The following is a 27105-nucleotide window of genomic DNA, read 5'->3' as shown; positions in this document are numbered from 1 at the left end:
GTCCTATTTCCTTTGCGGCAGTATCTTCTCTCCACATTATCTTCGGAAGCGTGCGGCGTTGTATTTATGGTCAATAAACTCGTTCAAAAGCTGGCTGCTATTTCTTGACCTCCTGCCCAGAAATTCGCCATCTCCGGCTTTTCTCCACCCCAAGGGGCCGGTCACCCAGCTCCACGCCGGCCGGCCGGCCCTCAGTGTCCCCACTGTCCCCCCGGGCCGGGCGGCCCAGCCCACCCCGTCCTGGGCGGGGCCACGTTTTACAGAGGGGGACACTGAGGCTCCGGGAGGCGGAGGGGGCCCCGGGTGGGACGCCTCGAGGTCCGGCCTGCGCGGCCGGGGAACTCTCCGCTGTCCGGCCTCCTGGCCGAGCCGCGGGTCCGCGTGGCCGCTTTGCCCAGTTTCTGTTCATTGGTCGCTCGTTGTCAGTGATTCGGGGAATAAGAAGTCCCGCCGTCCCGGGCCGTGCGGCCCCGCGCCCGCGGCGGGGAGCTTCGGCGGCCTGCCGGCAGGCCTTGGCACGCGCCAGCTGCTGCCCCTCCGTCCCCGGGCACGAGGAGGGCGAGGCTGGCTTTCTGCCGCCCCGCGCCAGCCCCGTAAACTGGTTAATTAAGGCTGGGCGGCCGGAGGCCGGGGGGCCCGGGGGGCCCGGGGGGGCCCGGGGGGGCCCGGGGGTCTCGGGGGGCCGGGGGGGCCTGGCCTCTTCCCGCATCTCCGGGGGAGCACGGGTGGGGAGGCAGAGGCGGGGCGCCAGGAGCTTCCGGCCCCCCAAGACCCGCCGGGCCAGCCCCTCGGGGGCGCCCCGGGGCCGGGTTTGGAGCCCTCGGCGCCCTCGGCCAAGGCTGTGCGGGCGGCTCCGGGCCGGGGGTCCCGGAGAGGGAGGCTTCCGCAGACAATACGGTAGGAGGAGAAAGCGCGTTCCGGTGTCTTACAGAGAAGTCGGTAGGAGGGGCTCGGGCCCGCGGGACGCGACCAGGGGGCGGGGCGGGGCGGCGCCTGCGCAGTGCCGCGCGCGGCGCGCGAGGGGCTTAAGAGGGCCGGCGGGCGCCGCGGCCTCCAGCGCGGCCCCGCTCCCTGCTCGGTGCGCACGCGCGGCCGCGGACTCGCCCTTGCCGGGCCGGAGCGGACGCCGGGCCGGAGCGGACGCCGGGCCGGGCCGGAGCGGCGGCGCCATGAGCGGCTACAGCAGCGAGGAGCGCGCGGCGCCCTACAGCCTGGAGTACCGGCTCTTCCTCAGTGAGTGCGGCGCGCCCGCGCCCGCGCCCCCGCCCCGTTCATTCATTCATCCCTGGCCCCGGGGCCACGTGGCCGGGAGGCGGCCCGGACCCCCCCCCCGGGAGCCCGCGGCCCGGAGGCCCCCCCGCCGCCCGGCCCCGCAGCCCCCCGCCGCCCGGCCCCGCGGCCCCCCGCCGCCCGGGCCCCCGCGGCCCCCCGCCGCCCGGCCCCGCGGCCCCCCGCCGCCCGGGCCCCCGCGGCCCCCCGCCGCCCGGCCCGCACCGCCCGGCCCCCCGCGGCCCCCCCGCCGCCCGGCCCCGCGGCCCCCCCGCCGCCCGGCCCCCGCGGCCCCCCGCGGCCCCCCGCCGCCCGGCCCGCACCGCCCGGCCCCCCGCGGCCCCCGGCCCCGCGCCGCCCGGCCCGGTCCCCCGCCGCCCGGCCCCGCGCCGCCCGGCCCCCCGCGGCCCCCCGCCCCTGCTGGGATCCGGAGCCGGCTCCTGGGCAGCGCCCACCCCCCGCCGGCGGGACGCATGCAGGAGTGACTGATGAATGAATGCACGATGATGCACGAGTCCGTGCATGAATGAATGCTACTGCCTCCAAGAGCTGCCGCAGGGCCCGGGGCCCCGGGAGTCGCCCACAGGCAGCGCCGGGGCCCGGGGAGGGACCAGCAAGACCCAGCCGGCCCGGCCGCGCCCCCCGCATCCGAGGGGAGGGGCTCGGGCACACCCCAGCGACCCCCAGCCTTGGGGCTGAAAGAGACCGGGAGGGGCGGCTGGGTGACCTGAGTGCAAATCCGACCCCAGACACTTGATAATGGCCTTGGGCAAGTCACTTAACCCCATTGCCTTGAGAGAGAGACCCCGAGAGGGGGATCCTCTATGGGGTCCCTGGAAGCAGCACCATCCGCGGGGTGAGGAGACCCAGACGCCCCTCTCAGCCCCCCTGTTGAGGGATTTTGAGGAAAGAGGGGAAAACCCCCAAACTTGGGAGTCACAGTGCCCGGTCATCACTGGAAGCCGCCACGGCCCCCCACTGGGTAGTGCCCAGAAGGGCGTTCCCCGGGTCAGAGTTCACCCCACCCAGTGCATTGCTGGATCCGACCCAAAACAACCAGTTCGTCTTGGGCACCTAGCCAGAACGAAGGGGCAGTAGAGGCAGAGGTGGGTTTGTGTTTTAGAATTCAGCCAATTTAGGCTTTCAAAACTATGGAAGACTTAGTGGATTTAGAATGCTGGGCCCGGAGTCAGAAGACCCGAGTTCAGATCCAGCCTCCGAGACTGGATGACCTTGGGCAAGTCCCTGGGCCCCTGTTTGCCTCGCTTTCCTGATCCGTAAAATGGGAATGGTGATAGCATCTACCTCCCCAAGCGGGTCAGCAAAGCCACATGGTTTGTTAAGCACTCTGCAGACCCTACGGTGCTGCCCAGGGCCCGCTGGCATGATTATTGTTGTCAAAAGCAATGAAAGAACCTTAGGGGACTTATGATCCTCATCTCCCAGTCCACCTCTCCTACCCCCGGAGAGCCATCCCTAGCCAAAGAAAAATAGATCAGGCCAGCAAACCAATGAGTTGAAACTTTGACTTAGGCAGGTTTCCATACCCATAGCCCCCCACCTCTGCCACCAAGCGAGGAGGTGCTTTCTCATCCCATGCTTCTAATGGAAAAAGTGCTAGAACCACTCCCTAACGCTGAATGAGCTGGTCAGCCAGTCCCTGCCGCCCTCCACACCTGTATTTTTCTAAATTTGGACAAGTTATCCGTAAGAAGGTAGACCAGCCGAGGCTGGACAGACAGACCCTCCAGGGTGGCTTTCAAGCTGCTAATAGGGACTTTGGATTCTTTCCATTTTTCTCTGCCAGCTTCCTTGACCGCTTTAACTATAAGATTGATGACTTTCAGGAAGGTAGAGCCAGACAGGATCTAAATTAAACCTTTTATAATTGAGATACTGAGGTTGGCTTTAATAGGATCACACTTGATTTTAGAAGCATTTGTATTTGTAAGAAGTTAAGATTCTTGTCTTCTGTTAATTATGTAATTTAAGGAAGGAAGTGTTGTATTCTTTTAGAATTCAGGTATAATTAGCTGCATGGCCTTGGGCAAGCCACTTAACCCCATTTGCCTTGCAAAAATCTAAAAAAAAAAAGAAAATGACTTGTAAAATTTATCTATTTTTCTATCATAGCACATTATCCCCTCTCCTAGAGTTTGGTAATGCTCACCCTATTGGATTTGTCCTCAAGTTTTTTCAGTGTCCCTTCCTTTTTTTTTCCCCCCATAAGGACCAGGACCCCTCTCTTGCCCAGGATGGGAGAGCAGCAGCCCATCCCTGGCCCAGGTCCAATTGGCTGAGGAGCTTCATCATGCCCCTTTTCCCATCCTGGGCCAGTTCCCCTTCCACAGGCAGCCCGGCGAATTTGTGTCTGGGAGCACCCCTCATTTTTCTGGACTTTGGGCAGGCCCCCATTTGACTTAGAGCACCCTGACTCTTATGTTCACTGACCAACCATGGTCTCTTGTCTGGGGTTACATTACCATCACTTTTGGGCCCCTCCTTCAAGGACCTGAAATTTCATCTGTGGGCCCACTCTGTTCCATGCTTCATCCCCTTAGGCCGGCCACCTCTTCCCACTTGGAGAGATTGGATTTTGAACAGATGAGGAGTCCGAAGTTTTCTATACCTAATGGTTGTGCAAGGTGTTTCAGCTCCAAAATTCTAGAATGTTGTTTCATTTGATAAAGTGACAGGATCCAATGTGTAGCAAATAGTTCTTTCTGTTTCTGATAATAGATCATAACTCCTAAAATCATAGATTTAGGTCTTCAAGCCCATTTCCCCTCATTTTACACACAAGGAAACAGAGGTCCAGGGAGATTGCCCAAGGAGTAAATGACATCATGGGTCAGTGCTCACCCAGGTCCTTGGCCTTCTCTACTAGTTTCAAGATAACTCACAAAACATCTTTTCTGCTTGGGAGAATAATATGCCGGTCTAAAAATAAGTGTTGGACAAACTCAGGATATGAATTAATAGCATTGCTGACCAGTTTCTCTCATTTTACAGAAAATGCCAATGGAGACTATATATCCCCATTTCATGACATTCCAATTTATGCAGACAAGGTAATGTGTGCTTTTTAATTTTTTCCTTTTGGACACCCTTTTCCTTATTTTAATTTGTTTCTAGCCCAAGGACACAGCCTAGTACAGAGAGCACTAGCTGGGGCCATCAAGGGAGATAATTACTGTGATAATTGCTACCTCGGTTACCTTGGGCAAGTCATTGCATGAGCCTCAGTATTCTCTTTTGTCAAATGGGAAAGTGGGGAGTCTCGGAGACCATTCCCATCTCTAGCTGGGACCCTTAACCTTTGCAGCCTCTCATAGATTCTTCCCTCAGAGAGGTAGATAATGTTTCCTTGTTACAAGGGAGCTGAAGACACCAGAATCTGACGTTTCAATAAATGTTCAGGAAAACATAAAGCTATGTTTAGTGAAAGCTACAACTATAAACTGATTAAGGTGGCAGTGGAATGGAAGCTGAAACAGTCTTTGGTTTAAAAAAAAATCCCAACTGTAAAAGACCTTTTGTGCCCAGTATATAATCAGAGTACACTTCAGAGAGGTTTGTGGTTCTGAGCTAAACCACATCGGGAGCTTTAAGGAGAAATGGAAAAGGTTTTACATAAGGGTCATCCAGTTTGCATTACGGCACCATTCCAGATAGAAATTAGGGAGTGAGACTGGACCTGTGGGGTGCTTGTGGTTTGGACACCCCCAGGTCAGGAAACTCTCCCCCAACACAAGTCTATACACATTTGGGGGAAGAATCAATACTTTGGATCACAGCCAGAAAATAAGAGTTCATAAAAGTCTAATAAGAGGAGAATATCAAGGGAGATGTATGTGCTGTAAAAACCAAAATCAATAAAATTGTGTTGAAAAAATCCAACATGGGCTGACCCACAGACCTCTAAAAAAGATTCTTGTGCTCCTACATATCGGAGTCTACATTCTCCCCTTTCTTTCCTACCAGGAAAGTGGGCTACACCATTGCCTTGGAGAAGGCTTTCCAGAAGCTTCTATCATGCTGTTTCTACCTGGGGAGGGGGTTATTAAAGGGAAGTCAGGAGAGAGAGTGTGAGAGAGTGAGTGTGTCCCTGTGGAGTTGTTCTTTTTAATTCAAACAAACAGGATGTAGGGGACTCAGACCTGTGTAGCTTTGTTTTGAGATTGTTTACCCATGGAAGCTTTCTGATCTAGAAGGACACCACTCAGGCCTTTAGCTCCAGACTTCAATCTCTCCAGGGACCTAGTTTCCAGTGTGTCCAGTAGAAACCAGTTTCCTTTGCTCAACTGGGCCCTGACCAGTGTCTGGGGAGCTGGGGCTTGGCCACAGTGGGGCCCCAGGGCTGTCCGTGGCTTGGGCCTCTGGGGGAGAATGCCTTTTCCTCTGAGCCTAATTACAGGGGAGCTGCAGGAGGGATTAAAAACTTGAGAGCCGTTGGGTTTCTCAATCTCCTGGGGCGGCCACAGATCCAGGGGCCTGCTGATGAACAAAGAGCAGCTTACGGAAGCCTCTCCCTTCCCCGTCCTCTCTCCTGTCCACCTTTCACATTTCCCTCACCCTCATAGGATCCTCTCTCTGGAGCTGGGAGGGACCTCTGAGACCACCTACCCCCCCATTTGACAGATGAGGCAGTGAGGGGACTTGCCTAAGGTCATGCAGGATGTAAATAGAAGAGGCAGAATTTTAGCCCCTTTCTCTGAGGGCAGACTTGCACCCGGGGCTCTCTGTCCCAGCCCCAGGGCTGCTGCTTCCTCAGAAGGGACCCTTCTGTGGGATGCCTCACAGCCCCTGGTGTTTGATAGGGGGATGGCCGAGCCAGCCACCCCACAGACTTGTGCTTGCCCCCTGGGAGAGATGAGCCCCCTGACTCCTGTATGTGGCAGTTTGTCACAGATACCTGTCTCTGGGCAGAGAATGCTAGAGCCCAGAATTGCACAACAGCTTTGGTTTTGAGGGCTCAAGGCCACCTTCTAGCCTGGCAATCAGATTGGCACCTGTTCTTCCAGGAAGCTCTGCTCCCATTTGGAGCTGCCCTGTTCACCATTTTCTCAATCACCTGTTATTTGAGAACAGGCCGGGCCGGCCTAGAGACAGCACAGGTGGCCATAGCACGACCTCCTCTGATTGGTCTGAAAGTTTCAGGTAGGTTTTGTCCTGAAAGTCTGACTCTTTCATCAGATCACCTAGGAGGCATTGGAAACTCTGTCTTTCTTAAATGTCATCCTTTGGTGAGTTGGATATCATTTGGTGGCATTTCAGCCTGTACAGTAGTTCATTTCCAAAAGCATGTGCTTTGCCAGGTCCTCTGACTTAGTGTTTTTTCTTTGTGTAGTCTTAGGAAGGGAGGTGGCACTATGGACAGAGTATGGACTTGGCATCAGGAAGGCTGAGATCAAATCTGGCATTAGATTCTACCTCTGTCACCTGGGCAAGTCTTCTAACTGCTCTCAGCCTCAGTTTCCCTAGCTGTAAAATGGCTTCTAAGGACCCTTCTAATCTAAATCAGTAATCTGTAAAGTTACTTAATCTCATGGGGCCACATTTTCCTCAAACAAAAGGACCAACTCTTAAGTCCTGTGGACTGTCTCATTTATGAGGGATCAGTAGCAACCAGAATGCCCCCGAGGAGGACACTTTATGGACATGCTGCCCTCCCCACACCCAGCCTGTAGCTTCAGCTGGAATATTCCAATCCTTTTCCCTCTTCAGGTTTCCCAGAAGGAGGATTAGAGCCATCTCTGTTAGGGATGGTCCCAGTGAAGAGCCCAGGCTTCATCCAGTCAGTGTACGCTGATGTAGTGGGGTGGCCATAAACTTGGAGGTTTCAAAAATGAATTGGGATTTTCTTTAATTCAAACCTTGTCCATCAGATGATAGCTGGGAAACAGGAAGTTGGGTTTTTTAACTTTTAAAGTTATTTATATTTATTTTTTTTAACTTATTTATTTATTTTGAATTTTTCCCCTAATCTCTCTTCCCACCCCCCACCCCCACAGAAGGCAGTCTGTTAGTCTTTACATTGTTTTCATGATAGACATTGATCTAAGTTGAATGTGATGAGAGAGAAATCATCTCCTTAATGAAGAAAAATAAAGTATAAGAGAGAGCAAAATTGCATAATAAGAACTTTTTTTTTTTTAAATTACATGTAATAGTCCTTGGTCTTTGTTCAAACTCCACCATTCTTTCTCTGGATGCAGATGGCATTCTCCATCTCAGACAGCCCAAAACGGTCCCTGGTTGTTGCACTGATGGAACGAGTGAGTCCTCCAAGGTTCAATATCACCCCCATGTGGCTGTTAGGGTGTACAGTGTTTTTCTGGTTCTGCTCATCTCACTTAGCATCAGTTCATGCAAATCCCTCCAGGTTTCCCTAAATTCCCGTCCCTCCTGGTTTCTAATAGAACAATAGTGTTCCATGACATACATATACCACAGTTTGTTAAGCCATTCCCCAATTGATGGATATTCACTCGATTTCTAATTCTTTGCCACCACAAACAGGGCTGCAATGAATATTTTTGCACAAGTGATGATCTTACCCTTTGTCATCATCTCTTCAGGGTATAGTCCTAGTCATGGTATGGCTGGATCAAAGGGTATGCACATTTTTGTTGCCCTTTGGGCATAATTCCAAATTGCTGTCCAGAAAGGTTAGATGAGCTCCACCAACAATGTACTAATGTCCCAGATTTCCCACATCCCTTCCAACACTGATCATTGTCCTTTCTGGTCATACTGGCCACTCTGGGAGGTGTGAGGTGGTACCTCAGAGAAGCTTTAATTTGCGTTTCTCTAATAAGTAATAATTTAGAGCAATTTTTTGATATGACTATGGATCACTTTGATTTCCTCATCTGTAAATTGCCTTTGCATAGTCTTTGACCATTTGTCAATTGGGGAGTGGCTTGTTTTTTTTAAAAAATTGACTGAGTTCTCTGTATATTTTAGAAATGAGTAACAGGAAGTTCTTTTAAAAAGATAATGTATCTTTCTGATTCTAGACTTTCCCCTAGCCCTTGATTTAGACTTTTTCATGTAATCACAAGTTCCCAGTATTTCTGCCCACTTCAAATCCTACCTTGTAACCAAGAAGATATGAGCTGATATATGTCTCCAGATCAGGAACCCCAACTTTACAGCAAATATTCCAGACTTACTCAGATGATTGAGCCTCGACTTATTGGCCTTCACTTTTTTCTTTTACCCACAGTTACATTATCTCTAATGTGGCGTATTAAACTCACTGATAAGTCTACTTCTCCTTCCTTCGTGCACCCAGAGCAGATTATCACAAGGCAACAGATCATGCTTGAGCCTGGCAGGATTCATAGAGCTGAATCTGTCCCAAGACTGTCTTTCCTGAGCCTGGCACAGCCTTGGGACCCTGGGTTCTGGAGATGGTGCAAGACCCACCTTCTCAATGGGAAGCCATGTGCCTGTGCTCATATGTTCTGCACCCCTTGCCCTTCACACTATGCCTGTAGTTGCTTTGTTCAGTTGTCTTCATGTTGTCTTGGCCTTTCCTTGAATCCTCAGCAAATAACATTATGCCTAGCATATTTAGTAGACACTTCATAAATGTGTTTGGGGTGGATTAAAATAGGAGTTCTTAAACTTTTTAGTGTCTCTACCCCCCAAGCCTATTATGGGCCCTTTCCTAGAAATTTTTTTTTTTTAATTTGTAGAATAAAACAAGCATTTCTATGGCTAAAAATAAAAAAAGATAATTGCACGTGAAGCTGCAAATCTATTATGGACAACTTGCTCTATTCCTTTTAAATATATAATAAAGTTAGCCTGTATATTTCTTTTTTCCTGCCCTAGAGATGGTTACCAGTAGACAGAAATATGTCTAATATATACATATATATAATATATATATAACTATCTATAGATATATAGATATTGATATAGGTAAAGTCATTCTATATGAGCATTTGGGGGTTAAGTGACTTGTCCAAGGTCATACAGTTAGCAAGTGTCAAGTATCTGAGGCTGGATTTGGTCTGACTCCAGGGCTGGTGCTCTATCCTATGCTACCTGACTGCCCCATCATTTCTTACTATCATAGTATTCCAGCATAATAGTTTCCCCAATTGACAGACTTCCCTGTAATTTCCAGTGCTTTGCCACCAGAAAGCAAGTTGCTGTAAACATTTTAGACCATAATAGGTTTTAAAAGGTTTTTTAAAATGCATAAAATAAAATATGTAGGATTGCTAAGGAAACCAATTAAATATTGGTTTCCTTTAAACATATTGGTTTCCAGTAACATTGAAATATCATGGGGTGGCTAGGTGGGGCAGTGGATAAAGCACCGGCCCTGGAGTCAGGAGTACCTGGGTTCAAATCCGGTCACAGACACTTAACAATTAGCTAGCTGTGTGGCCTTGGGCAAGCCACTTAACCCCATTTGCCTTGCAAAAACCTAAAAAGAAAAAGAAAAGAAATATTATCCAATTATTTAAAAACCTATTAATAGATTCCATGTTAAGAACTCATCCTCTAAATAAAAATAAGAATTTATATAATCAGTAAACATCTATTAAGGGCCTACTTAGTTACTATACTAAACAGAGGCAAAAAATCCAGTACCTTCCCTGGTCCACCAAGCATTTTTTAATGGAACTGTAGGTTAAGCACAAGCTAAATTCTGAGGGTGCAAATGAAAAAACAGACAGGCCCTATTCTCAAGGAGCTAAAAAGGGGAGCAAGGGAAGTTCCAGGCCCTAGGAGTGTGAGCTGGTGAGAATTGATGGCTGGTGGCCTGTGCACCCTTCTTTTTTAGTTTTGTAAGGCAAATGGGGTTAAGTGGGTTGCCCAAGGCCACACAGCTAGCTAATTGTTAAGTGTCTGAGACCGGATTTGAACCCAGGTACTCCTGACTCCAGGGCTGGTGCTTTATCCACTGTGCCACCTAGCTGCCCCACTGGGTACCCTTCTTTAGGGAAGGCCTGGGCAGGAAATTTCCCCCCTTCAGTCAGTGGCTATGTCCCCCCAGTGCTGGAATAAGTATTGAGAATGAATCCATTTCTGGAGCCCACTGGAGTCCTCCCTCTTGGTTACAGCTCAAGGAGCTCACACATATATTTCCAGGATATGTTGGAGGTAATTTCAAAGGGAAGGTAAAGCCATATGAAGATGGCACCACATTAAACAGGGTCTGCACAGCCTGGACCCAAAGGATTCCATTGAAATAAGTTGTTAATGAGTTCTGGGACCACTGTGCACTTATCTCCATTATTAACAATCCTTCCTAAACCCAGGACTCTGATAATGAAGCCTCATTAAAAATCACTGATTCTCCTTTGCCTGGGCTTGATAACGAGAACTGTTGTTCTGCTGTGAGACATTTAGTAATCTTCCTAGTCCCTTGGCTTTATTTCTAGAAGCTAAAATCCACTTTGAATCCAAGCTAATACTCTCAAGTTCAGATTCCTTTTCTCCAGCCTAAATAGGCCTCTACCACCTGAGACCGAGAAGGTGACTATCACTCAAGAGATCAAAGCTCCCATCTCCCTCTCTGCCCAGAGTAGCCTTATTAAAAGAACTTTGTTCCCAAAATGCTTAATTGAGGTCCGACTATATTAATATTTCCTATGCTTTTCATGAATTGAAGGACTTGAGAATTTTCTCTTGACAAATATATAAATCTAGGAATTTATTTCTTAGAGAAATGTCTTGTTTCTCCTCATCTCCTCCCCTCTCACCCCTCGACTAAAGCAGTTTCTCAAAATCTAGTGGATGGGATGAATGTGAAAGATGTTGGATGGGTGAAATTAGTCCTGAACTCAGATTTTTCATATCTTTTTATTTCAGTAGAGCAAAAAATCTCCTTCAAACCTTTTCCCAAACTACCAAATTCCTTTTACTTTTTTGGGGTTTTTTTGCAAGGCACTGGAGTTAAATGACTTGCCCAAGGTCACACTGCTAGGTCATTACTAAGTGACTGAGGCTGGATTTGAACTCAGGTCCTCCTGACTCCAGGGCCAGTGCTCTATCCATTGTGCCACCTAGTTGCCCTACTCCTTTTACTTTAACTCTACTGGCTTAAATTTTTTCTTCCTTTCAAAACTTCTTTGTATTCTGATCCAGCACTTGCTCAGTTCCTTTAATCTTTCTTTTCCAGTTGTATCCCAGACTACCCGTAGAACTCATTTTTCACCCCTTTGAATTTCTTTGTTATTTGCCACAAAAATATTTTCTTGTGCAGCCACGATTAATTGCAGTGCTGTTGCCTTGGTGTTTCTAACACAACAAATGATCTTATACAGTTTCTTTTTGTTGGCCTTGCTTCTAGTTGATTTAATCAAGAAAATTCTTTTCTGTTATTCACAGAAGAAAATACAGTTTCATAACATAAATTTTACTCACTCTTTAATTATCCACTGATTTAAACAAGCTTTTCTCTTTTTGGAATCAGAGGAAGAGTTAATAATAGGCAGTTCTCAGGAGAACATTGTACAGCGTATAGCAGCCATGTTGAACAATGATCAATTATTAGTGATTGACTTAACTCTTCCCAGCAATACCCTGATCCAAGACAGTTCCAAAAGACTCATGTTGGAAAATGCTATCCACATTCAGAGAAAGAATATGGGGTCAGAATGCAGATCAAAGCAATTATTTTCACTTTTTATTTTATGTGACTTCCCTGTTTCTTCTTTTACAACATGACTCATGGAAATATTTTTACATGGTTGCACATAATCTTTATCAGATTGTTTTTGTCTTGGAGAGAGAAGCTTGGGAAGGGAGGAGAGAGAAAAAATTTGAAACTCAAAATCTTATAAAAAAATAAATGTTGAAAACTTACTTTTACATGTAGTTGGAAACAATAAAATACAATTTGGAAAAAAAATTAGGCAGTTCTTAAATGCCAGATAAATTTAAACTGCAAAGTGCAGCTCTTTTTATTTCTCTCTCTCTCATCAGTGAAATTCACCTTCCTATACTAGAACTAAAAGAATATTTCTGTCACTCTCTAGGAAAAGAGTGATAAAAGATCTAAGTGCTATACCCATGCAATTTTTATAGTTTTAATCTTGTTTTTTCCTTGAAACAGATCCTACAAAGTGCCCCAAAACTCACCAAAACATTTCAGTATTTATTTTAAAAAGAAGTCAGCTACAATTTAGAAATTTAGTCTGAATTAGCTTTAAAAGCCATAAATCCCTGAAGGCTAGGGAACAAAGATTCTCTCTCTTCTCTTTATCTCTTGTCTATCTTCTAACTTGACTAGAATTTAGAAAGACAAAGAGACAAAGACTTTCTTGAGAAAAAAAAGTTTCATTCTTTCTCCTTTGACTAGATCCCAAGAAAAAACTTATTTGACTTACAACAGACAATATAAGAAGACAGAGACAAGAACACTTTAATATACTGTTGTGCCCCCTTTCAAGTTAGATTTGGGACTTTCCTTTATGTCTTAGATTAAGTTGGGTAAGAATTAGGTGGCAACTAGAGAAACTTCCCTATCATTCAACTTTGTCATTTCAATATCTCTTTCTGGTTCTCCTTTTCTGGCTGAGACTGTCTCAGTTTCTAGACATATCGAGGGCTTTCCAAGCTCCTTTGAATGGAAAGGGTCATTCTTCCTTCCATATATATATGAAACTCAAGGCCAGGACCACCTAACTCCACCCCTCCCACCCTCACCTACCAAAGGTGGTAAGTGGCACCACTCACTACTCCTTGACCTGAACCAGCAGTCTTCCCCTGGAGGGAAAAAATCTTCAAGAGACATGTCCCATAACAGGATTTTCTGGATTTTCTGTTTGCCAATTATTGCTAAACAGTTGCACTAAACACAAACAGGACATAGGACAGATCCCCAATAGTGTGGAGGCTTTTATATTGGCTTGGAAGAATAGTTATGGAAAGGGAAGTGTGGCCTCTGGAATAGTCAAGTGGCTTGCCCAAGGCCACACGGCTAGGTAATTATTAAGTGTCTGAGGCCGGATTTGAACTCAGGTACTCCTGACTCTAAGACCAGTGCTCTATCCACTGTACCACCTAGCTGCCCCATACAATTTCTTTCTTTTTTTTTTTAATTTCAACTTTATTTGGCCAATGTGTTCAGTTAAATGTTTCCTTTTTTAGCTTTTTTTGTTTGCAAGGCAAATTGGGTTAAGTGGCTTGCCCAAGGCCACACAGCTAGGTAATTATCAAGTGTCTGAGACCAGATTTGAACCCAGGTACTCCTGACTCCAGGGCTGGTGCTTTATCCACTGCGCCACCTAGCCGCCCCCTACACTTTCAATTTATTGATAAGACTAGCAGTTGTCAATGAAAGGGGGCTAGTCAAGAGACCCTGAATGAAAGCTAAAGGATAATTTTTACAGGCAAAAGGAGGAGCATCCCCCCAAAATAGAAGAATTTTTCCCATTAGAAATGGGAAAAACTGATTGGTGACAAAAGTCTTAATAATTACCTAGCTGTGTGGCCTTGGGCAAGCCACTTAACGCCATTTGCCTTGCAGAAAACCTTAAAAAAAAAAAAAAAGAAAGAAAGAAAAAGATAAACCAGTGATAAACTGCTTTTCTTTCATCAGGGCGAAGATGGATATTTGTAGAGGTTTAGATAGTTGAAATCCTCTTATGGGGATCACTTTGTGCCCCAGAGCCAGTCTTTTATTCAACAATCCTGCCTGTGTGTTTGTGTGTGTGTGTGTGTGTGTGTGTACATAATGCTACAAGAAATCCTGTTTTATAAGCACTTTGAAGAGGACTTGAAGGGAACCTCAGAGGCTCTGTGGGCCAGTATAAGGCCTATTCCAAAGTACAGTAATCACCTAGGGTCTTCTGATCCTTTGGACTTTTTTGATTGAGGCCTCAGGACTCTGTCTGAATGAGTGAAATCCTTGCCAGGGGCAGTTTATGGCTGCTGAGTTCCCAGGTGCCTTTTTATGGTTCACATTCCATGATCTGCCTTTGTGTCATCTGTCCCAAAAACTGCTAAAGAGCTTAGGAAACCAGTATTTCCAGGGAGAGATCTCCATTCCTAGGATGAATGAGTTCTGTTTGCCTGGGGACTTAGAAGTGAGCTTGTCATTTCTCTCTTGATGCTGATGCTGTTGAATGTCCAGAATGCAAATGGTGCTGATGACCTGGTTCTTAAAGAGTGAAAGCTTTGTTAAACTAATTTGTCACACAGTTTATTTAAGAAATCCTTTTTTGTTTTCAGATTAATGGCTACCCTTTTTGTGGTATGTTGGGGTTTACAAATTCTATCAGTTTATTTTTTCATTTGATAATCTCAGTCTTATGATGTCAGTATTTTATAATAGACATAGAGCTGAAAAGGACTTCAGAGGACATCCAGTTTAAGTCTCACATTTTACAGAAGAGGAAACTGAGGCCTAGGGGCATTAAGGGACTTGGCCAATTTCATCCAGGTGGTGGATTCATATTCCAAGCTCACCACATTTATATATGAAGTTAAGTGAACAGGCCCCAGATCCCATAGGTAGAAAGTAAGTAAGTAAAGGAAACAGAATTCAAACCCAGATTGCTTCTTACACAAGGCTTGTTTCCCTTGCACATTTGACTGACATTTCCTTTGAAAGTGAAGAGTAATAATAGAAATTTAGAGGAAAAGTGAGGACTGTGGTGCCAGGGGGTGGGTTTAGTAGTCAAAAGAGAAACTGAACCTAGGCTAGAATGAAGCAGTAGCTGAAAGTAATTGTATGCAAAGAAGGGAAGCACAAATCTTTTACCTAATTTTTTTCTTTTTAGTTCCACATTTTCCTCTCTCCCTTCTATCCCCTATCCCCAAGACAGCAAGTAATCTGATCTAGTTTATACATATATGGTCATTTTGAATTATTTCCATATTATGAAATTATGAAAGAAGAATCAGAATAAAGGGGGGAAAAGACATGAGAAAGAAAAAACAAAAAAGCATTTTAAAAAGCAAAAATAGTATGAGTTAGTCTTTCCTAATGTTAATATGTAAGTCCAGGAAACTAGTGTTAGAACAATATTGCAATTTTCAATAATTAATTTTTCTAGAAGAAATCTGGCTGGGTTTTAAGAGGGGTGTTCAGTTACTTCCTTCTATGTGTTAAGCCTCCATCCCCATCTCCCAGGTGACATCCAGTCCTGGTGCTGACATAGGCCCTAAAGAAGCCCACCATTGTCTGGGTCTCTTACCTGGGATAGTCAGCCTGATTTGGGTTTGACTGCTCCCTGCTTCCACACACCCCTGCCTTCTCCCTTTTTATTAACAGTGGTATTCCTTACAAAGCACCATGCTTGTGCTTTTGTCCCACCACGTTTCTAACATCCGTTTAGTTTTGTGAATTACTTTCAAATACCTACCACTATTTCAGCTTTAAAACTATCCCCAAAAATAGTTTCTTTTGCCAGGTAGCTAGGGTAGTATCATGATTTATTTGATCCTAGTCTTTTAATATACTAATTTTCCAGGCCTCTAATTAATTAAGCCCAAATTGGGAGGAATTTGAAGAGAGCTATGTTCATGTTTTTGGAAATTGAATTCCTGTATAAGGGATTTCTTCGATTGTTTTCTCCTTTCCTGACCAAATGCAGGGTTTGATTTCAGCTGTGATCATTATTCCACTGTGGTTCTCTCACATGAACACTAGACTTCTCTTTCATGGAGTAATGCTCCCATCTTGTGGACTTTGGGACTATTGTTCAATGTGGGTTACAGTATGTACAGTATGGTCTCTTAAACAGGTATCTTGGATATGTTTTATTGGAGCAACCACTGGATTGTCGAGGATTTTAGGAAACCTGAGACCTGAGCCTGGCCCAGGGGCTTCCCACCTCTCTTAAAAGGGTTTCAAATGACATCTGTAGGCAGGGCTTCTTTTATGTTTGACTTCCCCCATGATGTCTAGGGATCCCTTCTCAGAATCATGTTTTTAAATGTATCACACATAAAAAAGTCAATTATGTTGAAACATACATAATTTTTTTAAAAAGAAATATAGGGGCAGCTAGGTGGCGCAGTGGATAGAGCACCGACCTTGGACTCAGGAGTACCCGAGTTCAATCAAATCTGGCCTCAGACACTTAATAATTACCCAGCTGTGTGGCCTTGGGCAAGCCACTTAACCCCATTGCTTTGAAAAAACAAACAAACCTAAAAAAAAATAGCAAAATATTTAGAAAACAAATTCTGAAAGTTTTAAGCCCCTAAGTTATAAGCTCCCAATTTAAAAAATATTAGTGATTTTGATCTATAATCAGTCAGTTACCAACCATTTAATCAACTCACTGTGTGTTAGATTCTGGACTAAACAGAACACAAATTAAAAACAAAAGACAATCCTTGTAAAAACATTCTACTGGAACTCTTGTGCAGAAACAGGTCTATACAGCTCTGCTCTAGGTGGGTGGGAGGTGATCTTAGAAAGGAAGGTGCTAGAATCTGTGGCATTTGAACAGAGGGTGGAAGGAACCCAAGGAGGATGGAGAACTTGGCAGGTTTGGGGCACAGTCTCAGGGCCAACAGTAGATAGGCAATGTAATGATGACAGGAGAAGATGGCCAGGTTTTAAAAGACTGTGTATCAGATGAAATCTGTGACTCAGGCATCCTGTCCCATCTTCTTGTCCAGCTCAGCGGGGCTTGGAGTTTGGAACTTTGTAGCTCAGCTTCATTTTGGGGTGATCTGACCCAGAAACAGTAAATAGGCAGCAAAGGCCTTGTCAAGGATAGTTTTTCTGCTGCTTAGATAGGAACATGGGGTGAATCAAGGTATCCCAGCAGATTTGTCTCTTTCTAGCTTAGCCACCACTAGCTCATGATGCTAGATGCCAAAGCCATACTTGGGTCCACCTTCCTTGGTCTTTATCGGAGATAAACTCAGCACTGATGCTGTGCTTGGGGGACATGATTACATAGACATCCGCGGTTCTCAGGGCACAAGTTACCTTGGTTCCTTGCCTGGTAGTGCTTTCCCCAGCTAGCCTTTGTTTTCAACCACACACACACACACACACACACCCCCTTAGGGTAACAAATAGCTCTTAACCTTGTAGAACGCATTTGTTGTAGGATTCTGTCTTCCTTTGACTGGAGAGGCTGTGGAGTCAGGAGGGCGAGTTCAAGTCCTCTAGACACATTGGCTAGTGACCCCCGTGGCAAGTCATTTCACCTCTCCATGATACTAATAACTAACATTTCTACTGGACTTTAAGGTTTATACACATACTATCTTATTTGATCCTTGCCCCGACCCTGGGAAGTAGGTGTAATTATGATCCCCATTTTACAAATGAGGAAATTGAGGCCGACTTGCTTGAAGTGATTTGCTCAGAATTACACAGCTAATTAACATCTGTCGGAGCTCCAAGGCCAGCCCTTCTGCCTCTGCATCACTTCCTGGAATAATTAACCAGTCAAAATTGGAACGAGGAGTTCCCTACCCCCAGGAGACCCCAGGGGGTCCATGGTCCATATGCAGTCCCCTTTCCTCACTCTCCTCTCTCTCCCACCATGCCTTTGGTTTTGGTTTTAGTTTTGGATTTTTGTGCTGTTCTTGCCAAAGATCTAATTTGTAGTTGGGTAGCCAACATTTAAATTGATATGTGACTCCAGTAAATAAGATTCTACTGCAAAATAATATGACTTGTAATTGGATGAGGAGGGGAGCATGCATGCTTCTTTCTTCTTTCTTTTTTTTGTTTTTCCTTTATTTTTCCAATTTATATGCAAAGGGAATTTTCAACATTTACCCATTTTCAAGTTCTAGTTCCACATTTTTCTACCACCCTTCTTTCTCTCCCCCTTCCCATAGTGGTGAACAATCTGATAAAAGTTATACAAGTACAGCAGTGGTTAATATATTTCCATATTTGTCATGTTGTGAAAGAAAGATTAGAATTAAGGGGGAGGATAATAAGAAAGAAAGAAAAACCATAAAAGAAGCTTTAAAAAGTGCACATTCTGCATTCAGATTCCATAGTTTTTCCTCTGGCTGTGGATGCATCGTCCATAACTGGTCTCTTGGAATTGTCCTTGATCTCTGATCTGCTGAGAGGAGCCTCATCCATCCTAGTCGATCACTTCACAGTGTCGTGCTAGTGGGTCCGGTGTTCCCCTGCTTCTGCTCATCATTTTATGCAAGTCGTTGCAGGCTTCTCTAAAGTCCAGCCACTTGTTATTTTGTACCAAACAACAGTACTTCCTACACCATAACTTGTTCAGTCATTCTCCAGTTGATGGTCATCTCCCCAATTTTGAATTCTTTGTCAATACAAAGAGGAAGCAGATTTTTTTTTTTTTTGGTTCAAGTAAGCGTAAGCCTTTAAGGCATTTACTTGGCAAACTTCATACTCACTCCCCACTTCTGCCCTTGTTTGAAAACATTTGGGGGCATTTCTCTTTTAAGGTTTATTTTCAAACCTGCATTCTGTTTGTTTGTTTTTTAATAACCTCAGTGATCATTCAGTGTGTCGAAAAATGGATTTCTTTTCATTCAGTAATCATTAAAAAAAACCCTTGATTGAATCAGGTAGATGATTATTAATTATTCCATAAGCATTATTTACCTACCATGTGCAGAGAGCTCTGTTCTCTCATATGAATTTGGTACACAATAAAACTGGCCTTGAGTAGCTTAAAATCCAGTTGTACAAGAGAAGGTCTGCATACAAATGACAAAAATAGAATATGTTGAAAAATGTGATCATGAACATAAAAGAGCAGGAGAAGGTCAGTGGGAGAAATTATTTCTGGATCATGAAGTGACAGAAAACTTCATGGAAGAGTGGGGAATGGGGAAATCATACAGAAACCCAGGGAAAGCCAGGAGGAACCTTATAGACCCTTTCATTTTATACGTGCCATTTGTGACAGATGAGGAAACAGGTTCAGAAAGCGTAAATGACTCACCCAGGATTATCCAGTTGTGTCAACACTATTGAGATTTGAACCTAAGTCTTCCTGCCTCAGTCTGGTGCTCTAACCATCACAACCATACTACCTATTGAGGTCAGAATGCATTGGGGATGGATGTGGCATAATAGGATATAGCACTGCAGTATAGGTTGGGACCAGGTTGTAGAATGGCAGGCTAGTGAGGCTAGTGAGTTTGGACTAGTGATGTGAAGTGTCAGACTTGTTCCCGGAGAAGATTCCACAGCCAACAAGGTAATGAATGAGCAAAATGGGGGCATGAAGGAGGAGGTCTTTTGAAGATCATTGCAGACTAGTCCAGACAAGGGGTCAGTAGAAGCAGACTAGAATGGGAAACTTGCTTGTTTTTCAGCACACCTACTGGATCTTATCTTTGATAAGTCTGTGGATGACTCCTTGCACCAACTGGGCACTCACCCAGCTAAAAAGGTCTTGGGTACTGGCTCAGGTCTGTATCTAAGTACTAGCAGAAAGGCCCCTCGAGAGACTCATGAGAGAACCCAGAACTTAAAAACAAGACTGGACACAGATCACTATGGGAGGCACATAGGCAAACAAGCAGGTTGAGGCCCACGCTGGGCTGTGGGAGCAGTTCTGGAGCGATCGTCCTCCCCTGGGAGACCTGACATCGCCTTTTCAGGCAGTGCTTACCAAGATGTGCACATCCAAACTTGCTTCTTTGTTAAAAGTCCCTCTTCTAGGGAGCAGCTAGGTGGCACAGTGGATAGAGCACTGGCCCTGGGGTCAGGAGGACCTGAGTTCAAATCTGGCCTCAGACACTTAATAATTACCTAGCTGTGTGGCCTTGGGCAAGTCATTTAACCCCATTGCTTAGCAAAAACCAAAAAGAAAAGTCACTCTCCTGCCTTTATAGTCATGTCTTCTTTTTGAACATCTGCTAGCATTTAAGTTCTGTCAAGAGCCCAGGACAAAAAAAACAAATTTAGGTGGCGTAGTGGATAAAGCACCGGCTTTGGAGTCAGGAGTACCTGGGTTCAAATCTGGTCTCAGACACGAGCCCAGGACAATGCCCAGCTCAGGTGAAAGAGTTTAGAGAAACCTGAGAAGATTTGTAGGAACTGATGGCTAGTGACATGAGCATAACAACAGGAGCACATCCCATACAATAGCATTGTACAACAATTTTGAAAGATTTAGGAACTCTGCCCAGTTCCAGGGGATCAATAAAGCAGATTCCCCCCTCCTCAGGCAGAGGTGGGCTCAAGTTGCAGGATGAGACACATTTTCCATCCTATCCAGCATGAGAATTTGTTTTGCTTGTTTGAGAGGGAGAAAAAGAATCTTGATAATTGGAAGGAAAAAAGAGTTTTTATTAATAAAATGAACACCTTACCTTTGGATCAGCAAGATGAAATTGACCCCTCAGTCACCCACAATGTATGGGATTTTAGGAGCAACTCTCCCCTCACCTTTTCTCTTTTATTTTCGTTTTTAGAATGTGTTCCACATGGTTGTGGAAGTACCTCGATGGACGAATGCAAAGATGGAGGTAATCGCTCTCTTTTTGTAGGATGTCCAGGGACATTTTTTATCTGATGGCATCCCTGGACTCTGTGAGATCCCACGTTCCTTTGGCATTTCCGTCTGGCTTCAGCTGTCCTACCCACCTGCCCCAAGCGTCCTGGGATACACTAGCCAAGGGCTAGAGGTTAAAAATCCAGAGCTCCTTAGCAGGAGCTCTGTGGCATTTGCAGCAAGTTTATGCCTCACTGAGCCTTGGTTTCCTCATTGTAAAATGGGGGTGATAATCCTTGCCCTACCTATGTTACAAGGGTGTTGTGAGGAAAGCCCTATCCATAAAACCCTCTCTGTGAATTCTTATTTCCCAGACAGCTCTCTAGATTCCCCCACACACACACACACACAGTCTTGTTGTCATCTCTACCCACCCTTAACTCCATCTGCCTGTAGAAATTCCCCCCTTTAGAGCCCCAGCGCAACTGCTAACTCGGGCTCACGAGCTGGGGTGACTCAGATCAGCCACCTTAACCCTGACATTTTACAAGTGAGAAAACTGAGGCACAGAGACAAGGTCACCCAGATGGTGGACAGAAGACCTTGACTTCAGGCCTGTATGCTCTGATTCTGGATTGACTACTTTCCCATAGATTTAGCCTCATCTTAAGTCTAAAATGCCTAATTAATTGGATTTCAGGTTAGCCTTTCTTGTTTTTCCCTTATTTTTCCTACCACATAAAAGGGCTGGTTGTGATTTTAAAAACTGTAGATTTGGTCACTTATGACTATAGTATAGACAGTTCAGAAACTGGGTCAAGGGTTCCCATTTTTCTGTCTGCCCGGCATCTGCCAGCAAGCCTGCCATACAAGGTGTGGCCCTGTCTCTTTCAGATCGCAACGAAGGACCCTTTAAACCCAATTAAGCAAGATGTCAAAAAAGGAAAGCTCCGCTATATCGCCAACGTGTTTCCTCACAAAGGCTATATCTGGAACTATGGGGCCATCCCTCAGGTACGTTCCTGTGCCCCAAATGAAGAGGCTGTGAGTAGACGCTGACTGTGTGCAAAGCTTTGTGGTCAGCCCTGGAGATGCCTGAGAAGAGCCTTTATTAGACTCCTGTTTGCCAGACTCTGGCTGAACCTCTGGAGATGCAAAGAAAGACAAAGCCCCCACCCGCTCCTGAGTCCTCTCTGGTCTTGGTCTAGCCCAGGCCCACCTCTCCTCCATTGCATGGTTGACTAGACCCCAGACTCTCACCACTTATAACAAAACTCCCTAAAAAGAGCATTTGCAGAATTAAGTGTTTGTCATAGAAGCTGACAGAAGCTAGAGTCCCTCTTTACCTCCACTTCTCAGCAATCCTAGTTTCCTTCAGTGTTTCCCCAGGCACTTTTCTTGATTCTCCCAACTGTTGGCACATACCCTTCCCCTTAGAAATGACCTTTATTGATTTTGTGTGGTCCATACAAGCACCTCCGTTATCTCCCCCATTGAATTTGAGCTCCCTGAAGGCAGGGATGTTTGCCTCTGTATCCACAGCCCCTGGAAAGCACCTGGTGCAGAGTAGGTGCCTCATGAAAGCTTCCTGCATGGTAGCTTGACTTCCCCTAACGAGTCATTGTCTTGATGTGTCAGATTCTGTCTGGAAACTGAGGCAGATCCCACCCTGACTTAGACAAGTCTTGTCTGAGGCTCTGAGAGATGAAACGTCCCCCTCCCTGGGATTGGAATCCCGACCTGTCCTTGTAGTCTGTCCCTGAAGACGGAGGCGAGTGGCCTGCACCGGGGCGGGGGGTGGGGGTGGCGAGTGGGAGTGGAGAGCAGACCCCTCGGGCCCCTACAAAGCCTTGTGTCTTCTTGTTGTCAGACCTGGGAAGATCCGGGCCATAAAGACCAGCACACTGGCTGTTGTGGAGACAACGACCCCATTGATGTCTGTGAGATTGGAAGCAAGGTAACTGAGAATTGTCTTTTATTGGAAGGGCTCCCTCCGAAAAGGGCTTCTGCTGGTTGGTGTTCTGTGGCTCTCATAGTCCCTTTTCCGGGTGTTGAAATAAAGAATCAATTGGCCTATTACATAGAATTGGAATGCAGTGGGATGGCATGTCCACCAGACCCGCCACCTCCATTTTTACAGAGGACTTGGAGAGGCCCTGGGGCACTGACAAGGACCTCAGCTTGCTTAGAACACCTCCCAGTACTTTTGTGAGGACCCACTGAGATGCTTTATGTAAAATGTCCAGTGAATCATCATGTAGATCTCTGCTGCTTGTTCCTCCTGAGCGAGATAGTGTTGGTATTGTGATTAGAACCCTAGACCCCTGGCTTGGGACACAGTATAGGGTCTTTGTGTAGATTGACAGGGAATGTACCCTGTCCTGGCTGCTCCAGAGGGCTAGTAGAGATGGGTCAGTCTGGGCTGATCTTAATGAATTTCTCTCCAGAAATGAGGGTTGCTGAAGGAACCTGGACAAAGTGCCCTTGAAAAAGGGTCCCTTCTCATTCTTCGATGACACACTCTGGGAAACATTAGCCAGATGTGGAAAAATCCCTAGAATTCTACATGTAAAGCCGGAAGGGACTGGAGAGAGTGACTGAGTGCCTGCAGGTGGGATTTGAACCCACAACCTCTGGCTCTCAGCTCCCCTCCTGCTGGCTCCCTTGGCAGGCCATGGCTCTGTTTCTTCAGGTCACAGTAGCTAACATATGTATGTGTTTCACTCATATGTTGGAGCTCTTATTTAAATGCCACCAAACTGTGGCTTGGGGTCCTAAAGTCAGAAAGCACCTGGGCAGAAAGTCCGCCGTGGGGGGTACAGGGCCTCTACTGTCCAGAACGGATTCCAGACTCAGAGCTTGGAAGGCCATGACAGTCATCTCATTTGGCCTTTATTTTGTAGAGAAGGAAGAAAGGTTGAGTACCCTGTCCAGGGTACTCTTCGCCACCCCCTGCCATTAGGTGTGGGAGCTGGCATCAGAGCCATGGCCTCTGCTTCTTCATCTGCACTCTTCCTGGTGTGCCACCTGCCTCCCATTGCATGGCTGTTGGGCGTGTTCTTTGGTTCTTGTACAGTCCGCCCTGGTGATGCCACTAGACTGGAGAGAGAGGTGGTGCCAAACCCAAAGAGTTCATAGATTATAACCATTGAAAAGGACCTTAGAGGTTACCTTGGATGTGCCTTCATTTCACAGAGAAGAGATATCCTGGAGAGGGTGTGACCTGGCCAAGGAGTCCAAGGGGTCATGGCTCAGTAGGGCCAAGAGTGGATGGGGCTCTCTTATTGACCCAGGACTCCAGACTGAGCTCAGGAGCCCTCAGGACCACCTTTAACTCTTTCTCTGTAATTAAATCCCAGCCTCCCCACCCCTCCTGAAGCCTGGCCACTCTTTGCTGGCCCAGGAAGCCCTTTTGTTCCCCAGCATTGCCACAGTCATGATTTGGGCTTTGACTCTTAGATCTGCTCACGAGGAGAAGTGATCAAAGTGAAGGTTCTGGGCATATTAGCGATGATTGATGAAGGAGAAACCGACTGGAAGGTCATTGCGATCAATGTGGAAGATCCCGATGCTGCTAACTACAATGGTAAGTCCTGCTCAGTCGGAGGCAGAGCAGCTGGGTCTGGTTGTTCTCTGGACAGCCCCCTGCTCATCCCCCGAAGGGTGCGGTCATTGTGGCTCTTGTCCTTTCATCATTGGAATGTGAGAAGTACAGGAAAATCTCCCACCAAATCTGCTGCATTTCAGATTTGAGTTACTGTGCCAAACACCCACCCTTCCTGTTTAAGAAGCAAGCCCCATGTCTCTCCTCTCCAGCCCTGTTCATAAGGAACCCCAGACCCAGGAAGGTCACCTAGGCAATGAGGAGCAGGCCAGGGTTTAAACTGGCATCACTGTCTGGAGGGATCTACCAACAGTTTATACAGGAAGACCCCCCCCCCCCAAAGCCAGGGTGACACAGTTGGTGCCTTTTGCCTCTCGCCCACGACCTCATTCCACTAAAGGCAGTCTGGGACCCAGGTGAAGATTAGTAGCTAGGCTTATGTGCCAGTGTTGGCAGAAAGGGGGAGGCACTGTAACAACACTGGTTCCCCACACCTTCCTCCTTGCAGTCTGTTCTTGTGTGATTCTGTACTGGCTCAGGTTTGGTGCTGGGGGGGCGGGTCCTAGACCCTGTTGAGTGGGCCTCACAAGAGCCCTCTCTGGTTCAGTGGGACCACCAGGGCAATTCCACCTCCAGGCTTGGTGGAACCTCTTCTCTTGCCTCCTGCTCCACCCTACCCATCAGGTTTTCCTTAAGGGAAAGACAGAGAGACCCTTTTTTTAAAATAGCCTCTCCTTATTGGTCCATTTAGTCCATAATAGTCAGTGGGAGCTCAGCTGCATGATGGAAAACTCTTGTCCAGGGAATAGCCGATGTCAATCCTCCAGCAGAAATTTAACAGGTCAGGGAACTTACCTAAGGCACGCAGGAAGCATCTAGGTAGAAGTTGACCCAAGGCCTCTGACAACTGATCCGGGGCTTTCAGCCAGTCATAGACTCTGGAAATATTAGCCAGATGTGAAAAAATTCATAGAATTCTAGATGTAAAACTGGAAGGAATTGGAGAGTGACTGAGTGACTACAGGGTCATCAGAGGTGGGATTTGAACCCGCACTCTCTCTGGCTCACAGCCCTCATCCTACTGACTCCCTTCTTTCCAGTGAGCCTTCTCTCAGGATACCTCAACTGGTTTAAATTGGAAGTGGTTAATCTTTTCTTTTAATTTTTGTGTTGATCAATTGGAAAATTTTCAAATAATAGCATTATAAAGTGTTTAGATATCATTTAAGTCTCCCTCACCTCTATTTTACTTAAAAGAACAGAAACCTAGAGTGGTGGCATTAGGCTTAACACAACTGGTGGGTCCCCAGGCATGTGGCAGCTGCAGGACGAGATGGGAGGGCTCCCGCTGCTCTGTGGGTCCCCTCTCCTTCTCCCCCCCCTCTCTCCGTGCTGCTGGAGAGACTAGGGATGCTCTATTGCAGACAAGACTCAGCTTTTCTTTCAGAAGTAGTTGGAATTTCCTTTTGGACTCATAACACAAGTCTTGCAATGCTTTCTTTGTTCCTGCTAAAAATTGGACATTTGTGGAAGAGATATATTTATATATCCCACTGGCTTATTCATTCATTTATTTATTTACTTTTAGATATCAGTGATGTCAGAAAGCTGAAACCCGGGTATCTAGAAGCAACAGTGGAATGGTTTAGAAAGTACAAGGTGCCTGATGGGAAACCAGAAAATGCGTTTGCTTTCAATGCAGAATTCAAGGATAAGGTGAGATGGGCTTCCCCTGGGCTGGGCGTGGGGTCTCTGCCCAAGTCTGAGGGAACCCTCTCTTTCATTGAGCCCATGTCTGAATCCCAGAGTTTCTGGGTGAGAACAAGAAGGTTCACATTGGCACGGGCATCCCAGGCCCTTAGACTTCTTGCTACCCTGAGACCCCTGAGGTCACAGGGTAAAGGTCCTAATGGGTCAGGATCCAGTTTGGGACCAACATTACCTGGCTTGGTTTCCACCTTGAGCTTCTCCTTCCTTGCGGAATCTGAAAGGGCTCTTTCCCTGTGGGGCAGGATCAGTCTTTCCTTCTACAGAAACAAATCTGAAAGGCTTTGTAGACCAGAGAAATAATTGATTCATCCTGAGCTTCAAGAGGTGCAGAGGGCTCTAGAAGGATTCCTTCCTTGACTCCTCCCCATTCCCCCAGGAGATAGTACTGGTATTGTCCCCATTTTATAGTTATGGAAACTGAGGCAGAGAGGAGAGGGTCACATGGTCAGCGTCTGGCTACTCCCCCAGCCACCAGTGTCTCCAGAGCTCCCTGGAGCCGTCAGAGAGTCCACCAACAGATGCAGCATGGATGGGAGGGGGCGGGCCTGCCCAGGACATCCCAGGTCCTGGTGCTAGGAGAGCCTCTAACCCAGCACATGTTTCTTGGATTGTAGGACTTTGCCATTGACATCATTAAAAGCACTCATGACCACTGGAAGGCGTTGGTGGCGAAGAAAACAGAGGGAGGAGGAATCAACTGGTAGGTTGGAGCTCTTGGGAGCTCAGTGGCCTGTCCTTGCTCAACTTTATGGGGGCCTCCCGGCAGAGAAGTTCCCTCTCCTGATGCGGCCAGTGACCTCTCAGAGAGTCAGTCCCCTCCTGCCCTGGGAGGTGACATGATGTGCCTGGGACCACACCACCAGGCTGGGTTGGAGGCTGACCTGACCTAGGAGCCCAGGTTTAAACCACCACAGCTACCCTGCTGTTTGGATACCTATGAGCCTTCTGTCTTCTGGGCTCCTAGGGCCTGGCCAGAGACTCATGGGTTTTCCTGAGACCCTCTCTAGCAGGAGATGCTGGTGGGGACCTGGAGATCCCTGAGGGACAGTCTCTACCCTTGTGGCCGGCCTCATC

The 27105-nt window shown here is 46.7% G+C and overlaps 1 protein-coding gene across 1 annotated transcript in view; it reads left to right on the top strand.

The window, feature by feature from the left end:
- Window positions 1-1084: 1084 nt before the first annotated feature.
- Window positions 1085-27105, top strand: part of PPA1 (inorganic pyrophosphatase 1) — a 30317-nt gene continuing 4296 nt past the window's right edge. The window contains exons 1-8 of the mRNA XM_074232451.1: window positions 1085-1233; window positions 4282-4340; window positions 20638-20691; window positions 21552-21671; window positions 22528-22614; window positions 24117-24243; window positions 25850-25977; window positions 26646-26731. Coding sequence (XP_074088552.1) covers window positions 1170-1233; window positions 4282-4340; window positions 20638-20691; window positions 21552-21671; window positions 22528-22614; window positions 24117-24243; window positions 25850-25977; window positions 26646-26731 — 725 coding nt within the window. The 5' untranslated portion in view covers window positions 1085-1169. The remainder of the gene's footprint in view (window positions 1234-4281; window positions 4341-20637; window positions 20692-21551; window positions 21672-22527; window positions 22615-24116; window positions 24244-25849; window positions 25978-26645; window positions 26732-27105) is intronic.

The sequence above is a fragment of the Macrotis lagotis genome, chromosome 4, assembly GCF_037893015.1.
Source record: "Macrotis lagotis isolate mMagLag1 chromosome 4, bilby.v1.9.chrom.fasta, whole genome shotgun sequence".
Taxonomy (NCBI): Eukaryota; Metazoa; Chordata; class Mammalia; order Peramelemorphia; family Peramelidae; genus Macrotis; species Macrotis lagotis.
Note: the sequence above shows the minus strand (reverse complement) of the source record. Positions and strands in the feature narration are given on the sequence as shown.